The sequence below is a fragment of the Tasmannia lanceolata genome, unplaced genomic scaffold (assembly GCF_043159265.1).
Source record: "Tasmannia lanceolata isolate RefF3 unplaced genomic scaffold, GAP_Taslan_0.1 ptg000003l, whole genome shotgun sequence".
Lineage (NCBI taxonomy): Eukaryota > Viridiplantae > Streptophyta > Magnoliopsida > Canellales > Winteraceae > Tasmannia > Tasmannia lanceolata.
In genome coordinates, this window is record NW_027518680.1 from 48,559,355 (window position 1) to 48,569,857 (window position 10,503).

At 46.8% G+C, this 10,503-nt stretch overlaps 1 protein-coding gene across 1 annotated transcript; it reads right to left on the reverse strand.

Moving 5' to 3' along the window:
• Nucleotides 1-422: 422 nt before the first annotated feature.
• Nucleotides 423-2,881, reverse strand: LOC143869848 (uncharacterized). Its single transcript, XM_077376407.1, has 3 exons — nt 2,181-2,881; nt 905-1,829; nt 423-476 (listed from the first exon to the last, which is right to left on the reverse strand). Exons 1-3 carry the CDS (start codon nt 2,879-2,881, stop codon nt 423-425), a joined length of 1,680 nt encoding a protein of 559 aa, XP_077232522.1.
• Between the last annotated feature and the right edge of the window lie 7,622 nt (nt 2,882-10,503).

Genomic DNA, 10,503 nt, shown 5'->3' on the forward strand with positions numbered 1-10,503 from the left:
TTGAAGAAGGGTAGACATCTCTCAGTAGATTTGGACATAAATCTGTTGAGGGCTGCGACTCTGCTAGTGAGCCTCTGCACATCTCTGACTTCTTTGGGTGCCGTCATTTCTAAAAGCGCCTTTATTTTTTTGGGATTGGCTTCGATTCCTCGCTGACTGACCATGAAGCCTAGGAACTTTCCAGAGGTAACCCCGAAAGCGCACTTGGCGGGGTTCAGCTTCATTCGGTTTCGTCGGAGTACGGTGAAGGCTTCTTCAAGATCAACGATGTGGTCCGGCGCTTTGAGGCTTTTGACGAGCATGTCATCAACGTATACTTCCATGTTCCTCCCAATTTGCTCGGCAAATATTTTGTTGACAAGTCGCTGGTACGTGGCGCCCGCGTTCTTGAGGCCGAATGGCATGACCTCGTAGCAAAACAATCATTGGTCGGTGACGAAGGAGGTTTTTGGAATATCGGGACCGTACATCTGAATCTGGTTGTATCCGGAAAAGGCATCCATGAAACTCAGCATCTCATGTCCAACGGTGGAGTCAATGAGGTGATCAATCCTCGGTAGCGGGTAACAATCTTTGGGGCATGCTTTGTTGAGGTCTGTGAAATCAATGCAGATTCGCCACTTGCCGTTGGATTTTTTAACCATTACTACGTTGGCGAGCTACTCTGGGTAGTGAATTTCTCTGACGAACTTGGCGTCTAGAAGGTTATCTATTTCTTCTCTGATGTCCTTTTGTCTTTCGACGGCGAAGCTTCATTTTTTCTGTTTGACTGGCTTGGAGTTGGGGTCCACATTTAGTTTATGGACCGCAACGTCCGAGGGGATCCCCTGCATGTCGGAGGCGGACTAGGCGAAGATATCCGAGTTAGCATTTAAGAAATTGACAAGTTCAGTTTTAAGTTTACCTGACAGGAGAGAACCTTTTGGACAGTTTGATCCTCGGTACCGTGGAACAGAGGAATCTTCGTGAGTTTTTCGACTGGTTCTCCTTGCTTTACTTCGACTCGAGGGTCAGTACTGCCTATGGAGAAGGTCTCTTTGGCGGCCTTTTTCTTTTTTAACAGGGCGGCGTAGCACTCGCGGGCTTTCTCTTGGTTGCCGATAACCTCTTCGACACCGAGCTTGGTAGGAAACTTTATTTTCAAGTGGGCAGTGGAGACCACTGCCCCCAGTTCATTTAGAGCTGGCCTCCCAATGATCCCATTGCAGGAGGAAGGGACATAAACTACCACAAAGGTTTGCATGATGGTACGCTGGTTCGGATGGGTGCCGAATGTTACGGGGAGTTTGGTTTTGCCTCGTACCTTGACTTTCCCTCCGGAGAATCTGAAGATGGACCAATTAACAGGCTCCAGCTTGTTGATGCCCATTTCGGCGAAGGCGTTCTGATGGAGGACATTGACTGAGCTCCTCGTGTCTACCAAGATTCGCCCCATGCTACAGTTGGCGATGGTAAGCCGAACTACCACGGCGTCATCATGATGTCGATCTATGGTCCCGTAATCTGCTTCGGTGAAGGTGATAGGTGTATTGGTACTTGGACCAGTCTTTGGCTTCTTTGTGGGGTTTTCTATGGAGTTGGCTTGTCCTGCATAAAGGGCGCACCCTTCGTCAGTTGGTCCTCCAGATGTCGGGCCTCTATAAATGGTGTCGATATTTCTAATGACCTTTGGTGCCTCCTCCTGATCTGGGGCTCTATGTCGACTGCTTTCTGCTTGGTGGTTCGGCGAGCGATGACATTCGTCACGCCGATGAACTTCAGATCGGGGTCGCTGATGGCTCCTTGGGGGATTCTGGAGATAACGGTCGATCTTTCCTAGTCTGGCGAGCCTTTCAATTTCATTCTTCAGATGGTAACAATTGTCGGTGGTGTGCCCATGGTCTTAGTGAAAATGACAGTACTTGTTGGAAGTCTTACCTTTTCCCGAGTTTCTCATTTTCTCGGGCTAGTTTATGGGTTCTTTGTCACGGATTTCATACAGGATATTCGAGATAGTGTTGTTTAGGGGGGTGTAGTCGACCCTATGAAACTAGGGATTTGATGCGCGACGGTTTTGATGGTCGTTGCGTCTTGCCTGCTTATGACTTGATGGCGTCCTAGAGTCGTCCTTTCACTTTTCGGCACCCCGGGTGGTTTCCAATTCCCTTTCCATAGCAAATGATTCCTCATTATTCATGTACCTGTCCGTCGTAGCCATGAGGTCTTGGATATCGCGGGGAGGATTCACATTTAACGCAACTTTCATGTCTCTATTTCGGATGGCATGGCGGAGCGCTGCGCGAACCATATCGAAGTTCGGTTCGCTAATTTGGTGGAGTTCCATTCGGAACCGGCCGATAAATCTCCGCAGAGTTTCATCCTTTTCCTGTCGCAGAGCCAAGAGAGCGTCAGCTGGTTTCTTTCGGGGCCGACTGTTGATGAAGTAAGCGACGAACTCTTTTCCCAGTTCGTGGAACGATTCAATGGAGTTGGGCCGCAATCGACTGAACCAATTGCTAGCGTCTTTCTTCAGGTAGGCGGAAGAGGCTTTGCACATCGTCGCATCGGAAGCATTTCTGATTACCATCGCACAGCTATAGATGAGGGGAAACTCAAGAGGGTCTGATGACCCATCATAGAGATCCAACCGAGGCATGTCCGAGTTTGTGGTAACGACGGCATCGGCGACTCTCAGAGTGAACGGAGAAGCAATCTCGCTATCCCATTCTGCCAGGAGGTCCGGATCACAAGGTGTCTTCATTTGCTGTTGAAGTTCTCTTATCTGACGCTGGAGTTCATCCATGATGGCGAGGCTCTCTTCTGCTTGGATATTTCTCGCTGGGCTTCTTATCTGTGGAGGTATCTGATTCTCATATCGATGAGCAAGGTTCGTCGGTTCCATCCTTGAGTTGTCACCCCTTCGACGCCGAACATCACGGAAATGGTCGGGTGGTGGGGTAGTGATGGAAGCGGATCCTTGTTAACGATGATAGGGTCTTTGACTCCGAGGGTTTCGCCCTTCTGAAGATCCTTGTTCTTCTGGAATCTCGACGGGGCGAAGTTCTCCGTCCGGTGTATTCACGGGCGGAGGGGTGCCGCCGGTTGGAGAGGGATCCTTTGGACCACTTGCTGTAGGGCGACCATAATACTTCCAATTTGCTGTGTGACTTGATTGAAGGCGGTCATTGTCACTGGAGTGTCGCCGGAGGTGACCATCTCTTCCATCTCCTCTAGCGGTTCGTGGTCTCGTTGGCTTGCTTGGCTTCTCGTAACCATTCCACCGTTGAGTTGGGAGGTAGCTTTCGACTTTGGCATGTCGGGTCCCACGGATGGTGCCAATCTGATGACGCCCAAAATCTGACTGGATGATCAAATTTCGCAGAACCTATAATCCTGCGTTCACAGAAAAAGCGTCAGAGGGCCCGGAGTTGTGGCTCCGGACGGCCACTTCGACACTCAAGTCAGAGACGGACAATCATAGGCAATAGACGGGGAATGAGAGAGAGCTCAGTCAACTTACCAGACCCGAGAAGAAGAGAGGGTGAGTTGGATCCCCTTGCTTGAGTGCGTAGTCCCCTTTTTATAGGGGTGGAGATCCACGATCTTGGAGATATCAATCGTGCCTTTGGTTTCGCCCATGTAGAGCGTGATGGCAGAAGAATAAGATTGTGGAGACATCAATCATACCCTAGATTCGATCCACGTGGAGCTTGATAGCTGGCGAATAAACACGTGGAGATACGATTTCCGATGATTATGGGCGAAGATCAGGGATGGTGATTTAGGCGGGATGTTTTGAATTCGAAAGCCGCGCCTTACGCGTACCGGCCGTCTGGATTTCCTGTTTGGGGGCGAGATCTCCGCGATTGCGTTTGGTTCCCTTGGTAGCTCGGTACCGTTCAAGGGAGGAGTCTGAAGGAGGTCCAATCAAGGTTCATTACCGAGTGTTGCTGCTGGAACTGTGTTGATCCAGTTGAGTAATGAAGAAGGGGTTTGAGGTTTGGTGCCGAATATACCGATTTTACCCCTAACACTAATCAAAAAACAGTTTTGTCCGATTGGTTATGAGGAGGATCGTTGGATCAAATGGCAATACCTCCGGCAACGGTTCGAGCAATCCGTCCAGGAGTATACAACTGAGTTCCATAAGCAATCAATGGTGCTGGGAATTTCGGTTGATGAACACGATGTCTTGATGAAGTACATCGGAGGGCTACATGAATACATTAGGAAGGAGTTGAAGATGTTCTCAGTTAACAGCATTGATGATGGCAATGTGAAAGCAATGGGCATTGAAAGCAAAACCAAGAAGATTGGGAAGAAAGAAGAGTGATCCAAAACGAAGTATAAGGGCGAGGGGCCACGACATAAATATAAAGATCCGATAAAGAAGCAAACTAACATGATTCGAAAGAATTATTGTGATCATTGCGAAAAGAGTGGTCACATGAAGGAGAAGTGTTGGAGGCTTCACCCTGAGCTACAACTGAAAAATAATCGGAAGGAGGACAAAAAGGGAAAAGGAAAAGCCACCCTAGTTGTTGCAGAGGTCGAGTTGCTAGAACTACAGGTGGTTGATGAGAAGCTATCACTCATGGTCAGGCCATCCGAGTCCTTAGCGGAGGCAGATCAACGGGAGGAACTCTTCCACTTGAAAATCCAAGTAAAGAAGAGCATCGTAGGGGCCATTGTGGATCCTGGCAGTCAAAAGAATTTGATCTCTGAAGGACTCGTTGTGAAGATGGGTCTAAAGACCACACCTCATCCACGTCCACACCCATTGGGGTGGATCCAAAAAGATGTAGAGATGCGGATCACCAAGCAGTGCACCTTCAGATTTGCAATTATGAAAAAATACATTGATGAGGTGACTTGCGAAGTAGTCCCTCTAGATGTTTGTAATGTGATTCTAGGCAGCCCTTACCTTTGGGATAGGGATGCAATCCATTACAGATGAATGTGAAAGTATCGATTCATGAAGGATGGAAGGGAGTTCATAATCCACGCAAGCCAAATTCCAGAAGAAAATGCCTCCCTAATTACCGCTACTCAGGCGAAGCGGATGGTGAATGCTTGCAGAGAAATCATATTACTAATGGTACGACCAAAGGAGTCGAAATTACAGCCTATAAAACTCTCTCTCGAATCATTGGATTCCAAGCAGAGGATAGTGGTGGAGGCTCTTTTGCAAAGGTTTGATAGTCGTTTCCAGGAGGTGCAAGGGTTGCCGCCTAGGAGGAGCGTGGAGCATGATATACAATTGATTGCTGACTCTCCCTTACCCAATCTTAGGTTATACCGAAACTCTGTGGTGGAAAATGATGAGATCAAGAAGCAGATTCAAGCACTACTTGAACAAGGAGTAATCCAACCAAGTTGTTCACCTTGTGGATCACCAGTGGTGTTAGTACCAAAGAAGGCTGGTGGATGGAGGATGTACATCGACTACCGAGCACTTAACAAAATCACTGTTAAGAACCGGTACCCACTACCCAGGATCGACGATCTATTAGATCAGTTGCAACCTGCGCAATTCTTTACAAAGATAGATCTAAAATCTAGTTACCATCAGGTCCGGGTTCGAGAAGATGACACATGGAAGACTGCTTTCAAGACAAAGCAAGGATTATTTGAATGGCTAGTTGTACCGTTCGGACTCCACCTTCATGACGCTAATGAATGAGGTACTCCGACCTTCTCTAGTTGATTTTGTTATCGTTTACTTGGACGATATTCTGATTTACAGTAGAGAATGGGAAGAACATCTCATGCATGTTGCAAAAGTATTAGAGGTGTTGCAAAAAGAGAAGTTGTGTCTAAACTTAAAAAAGTGTGAAGTTGGTAAACGAACATTAGTATATCTTGGGTTTGTAGTGGGAGGAGGAGAGTTGAAAATTGACCCCACTAAGATAGAAGTCATTACCAAATGGCCTCAGCCTAAGACTGTATCAGAGGTTAGGTGCTTTATGGGTGCATGTCAGTATATGCGGAAGTTTATTCGGCACTTCTCCCAGATAGCGGCACCTTTACATGCTCTCACTAAATCCAACCAAAAGTTTGAATGGGTGAGGAAGCAAGATGATATGTTTCAGCTATTGAAGAGCAAGATATGTGAAGCACTCGTGTTGGTGTAAGCCCAAGGGTTCCCATGGGTTAATAATTCATCTTACCTTCTTGTTTTGATGCTAGCAAACCAAATTGATTAGCATTTATGGACTGATGTGTTGCTATGAGGTGTTGTGTTGTATACAGGAATTTCATATCATAATCGCCATTACACAACTCTTCACAACACATGACTTGTGGATCAAGGATCAAAGGAACCAAGAGCTTGCACCTACATTAGAGTCAACCTCATTTGAAGATGCTCAAGTAAAGTAGCTCAACATGAAGATCCCACAAGTTCCTAAGCAAGTGTCAAGAAGGAGTTTGAAGCTGAACATACCATTGGTGTTACCTCATGCAACTCACTACATGCAGTGAAGATTGGAGGATGTCACAAGAGCTAAGACAAAGTCAAGATGTTCACCCAAGCCGAAGAAGTCCAAGAAAGTACAAAGAAGCCAAGACATTCCAAGAAAACTCAAGGTTCTTATTTTTAGAATGTATTTGGAGTCCTCTTAATTTTATGTTTAAATGCACTTTCAAAAGGTTTTCAAATGATTTTCATACTTAACTTTTTACATCTTTGAAAACCATACACACACCTAAAAATGTGTTTGAAAACCTTAGTCTTAAGCCCAAAGACCATAGCCCAAAAGTCCCATGGATTTTAAAGTTAAAATGGAATTTCACTCAGGGCCGGTCGACCACGTGATGGAACCTGGAAATTCAAGCAGAACAATCCAATTTCTTCTAGGGCGGGCGACCGCCATGGGTTGGTCAACCGAGATAGGTTTTATGAGCCAAATTTTTGAGCAAATAGTTAGCCCTCGCCGGGTGATCGCCATTGGGCCGGTCGACCGCGACGGTTAGAAATTTGAAAATAGAATAGGGCGCCCGATAGGGGCGGGTGACCGCCGTAGCCCGGTTGACCGCCGCGGTCGAGCAAGCTAGCTGTTGGGGCGTTTTCTGCTTGACTTTTTGAAGCCATTTATTTACAGTTTACCCCAAACGATCGTATTTTCAAATACACTATATATACATGATTAAAACCTATCTCTACAAGCTTTTAAACATTTGAGAAAGATTGAATCCCATTTCTCTTTGAGCTTTAATATTTTATTTCAAAAGCTAAAAACCTCTTTGATCTTCCATTTCTGCATGTTATCAAGAGGCACTCCATAGGGCTTTACATTTGTATATTCTTGGAGTGAATGTGAGCTATCAATGTTGTAATCCGCCTATTAAGAGGCAAGAGAGTTTTTATTTATCTTTGTTCTTCATGTGAGGGTCTCCTCTTCGGCCCGTAAAGAAAGGTGAAGAAAATGGTCACCGATTCGGCCCGTGAAGAAAGGTGAATCATGTGCAAGGGTTTGACTCCCTTGTCAAGGCTTTGTGCGAAGGGCTTCTCTTTGGCCCTTGAGAATGGAAAAGCAAGGGTTTGTTCCCTTTGGAGATGAAGGAGTCGGGTGTACGGCTTCATCATTTTAGTGGAGATCCCAAGGAGGTAAACTTGGAAGAGTGGAGTAGGTCAAGTTATGACCAAACCACTATAAATCTTGTGTTCCTTGTGGATGTCTCTTTTCCTTCTCTCTTGCACCTGTGGTGATTGGTAATCTCTAACCTAACTTGTTTTTGTGCTTTTAATTGAACAAGGGTTAGTAAATGCACTTGACTAAATTGTTTAAACCCTAAGTATTATAATATCCATTTGAACAAGGGTTAGCTAAATGTGCATGATTAGAAAGTCTAAATCCTAGCTTTCATTGATATACATATTTGAACAATGATTAGACTAATTAGTGCTTAATTAAATGGATTAATTTTTAATCTCCCTTAATTAAGCCTAAAATTTCTAATTGACCAATTCACCCCTCCTCTTGGATTGTCACACCTGTATTTCAGTTGGCCTTACCGAATTTGCAACGACCATTTGAGGTAGAAGCTGATGCCTCGGGTTATGCACTTGGAGCAATCCTACTACACGATGGGAGACCTGTCGCTTACCATTCAGAGATGTTTAATGGGGCGGTGATGAATTATCCCACTTATGAGAAGGAGCTCTTTGCACTACATCAGGCCGTAAAACATTGGCGGACGTATTTGCTGGGAAAAGAGGTAGTTGTCCGCACAGATCGCAAACCTCTACAGTTTTTGTAGACTCAGTCAAAACTGCAGCAAGCTCGGCATATGAAATGGATGTCATATTTGCAGCAGTTCAACTTGGTGATCAAATATAAGAAGGGGGTGTCTAATAAGGTAGCTGACATGCTATCAAGACCTCCCCAGAGGAGCACGAGTAGTTTGATGGTTGCTTTGCAAATCCAACCACTTTGCCACTAGGAGTACCGGGAGATGTATGCGAATGATGATGATTTCATGTCAGAAATTGAGCAATTAAAGAAAGGACTACGCATAGACTTCTACATGAAGGACGGATTGTTATATAAAGGTATGCAATTATGTGTGCCGAGAGAGGCAGATAGATTACAATGGATTAGAGAAGCCCATACGTCCAAAGTGGCAGGACACTTTGGGGTTGAGAAAGCCACGTTGAACCTACGAAGGTATGTGTTTTGGCCAAAGATGCAACACGATGTGTCTCAATTTATCAAGGGATGCGTGTTATGCAGTACATCTAAGCCTTCCAATAGGAAGTTGGGCCTATACACACCACTGCTTGTGCCTAGTCGACCTTGGGAGAGCATCTCCATGGATTTTGTTGGAGGATTGCCAAAGACCAGAGCTGGACATAACTACCTCTTTGTGATTGTGGATCACTTCAGCAAGATGGCATGCCTCATTGCTTGTCGAAAAACAGTGACAGGTGAAGAAGCTGCGAAATGATTCTTCCACCATGTTTGGAAGAACTTTGTGATGGGGTATGAAAAACAACAACTAATGAGCTGTCGACATGTGGCCCCAGAAGGGCCCACCACAAATTTGACACCTGCCCAGGGGTAGTCTGGTAAGTCTGCCAAGAGCAGGTAAACCTAAACCCACAAAAGGGCCGACACCTGTCCTAGGGCAGGTAATCCAACCACCCCAGGGCTCTCACTATAAAAGGCCTCTAAAGGATCAAAGCAAGGGGTAATAACTTCTAAGTACCACTCTTAAACTTTTGGCTCTGCACTCCTGCTCATACTGACTTGAGTGTCGAAGGGCCTGTCCTGAGCAACGACTCCGGGTTGGTCTTCTGACCTTGTGCGCTCTCGTGCAGGACTCAGTCCTTTCACTTGAGCTCCTCCAGTCCTCCAGCTCAGCTCGCACGTCACTGCCGTATCTGTTACCGATTTTAGGCCTAACAGATTGGCACCATCCGTGGGACCCTGAACTAAAAGTTGTTCAAATCCACTTTATAAAATGGTAGGACGGAGGAGTGCCCGGGTACCAACTGCTCGGACAGCCCGAGCTGAGGCGCCTCGGAGGACTCGGAGTGAACGAGTGGCCTCACAGATAGTGGCTCCTTCAGCAATAGGAGAGCAGAGCCCGGCTCATTCGGAACACCTCAACCCTGCTCCCACTCCGGAGCAAGTTCAAGCTCTCTTTCAACAAATGACCACTCTTGTTGGTCAATACTAGAATCTAATCCAAGCACCTCCCCAGCATCACCCAGCAGCCTCAAGGCCTGCGCAGGAAAGGTCGAACGCCCACAGAAGGGAGCCCGCACCTCTCAGTAGAGATCGGACCCACCACTCTATGAGGAGAGTTCATCATTCCATGACCAGGCATGTCAACAAGGAACCTCATCACCTGCACAGGTCACGTTCTCGCTCAGTGCAGAGGCACTGAGCTCAGGAGGACCGTGCACCCCGAGAGAGGCCCATACATCGTAAAAAAGGCTCCGAAAGTCACTCCGGCTCCACAGCTAGTCCCTCTGTGAAGAGAAACAGATCAGTGGACCGAGCAGACAGGAGGGCTGATCCAATGCTGCGGAGGATAGAAGAGATAGACCACCGTATAGAATAGCTAGCAAAGGATCAAGGCCGGCCTGCCACAAGGACGTTCACAGACGATGTTATGAACGCGCCAGCACCTAGAGGGTTCAAAATACAGACGGTTCCGTAATATGACGGAACCACCGACCATGTGGACCACCTGGAGACATTCAGCGATGCTCCTCCACGGCGACTCTGACGGGTTCCTCTGCAGAACATTCCGGACCACACTGACCGGTGCAGCCCGGGACTGGTACTTGAGGATCAAGCCGAACTCCATTAACAACTTTGAGGACTTTAGGGACGACCTGGTCCGCCATTTTATGAGCAGCCGGAGGCTAAAGAAAACAACAGCATCCTTGACGGCCTTGCGGCAGGAGGATAATGAACCTCTGAAAATATTCGTCAGCCGTTTCAATAGAGAGGCTCTCCAACTTCCAAATTTGGATCCTTCAGTAGCCATGAACGCACTTCTCGCAGGGGC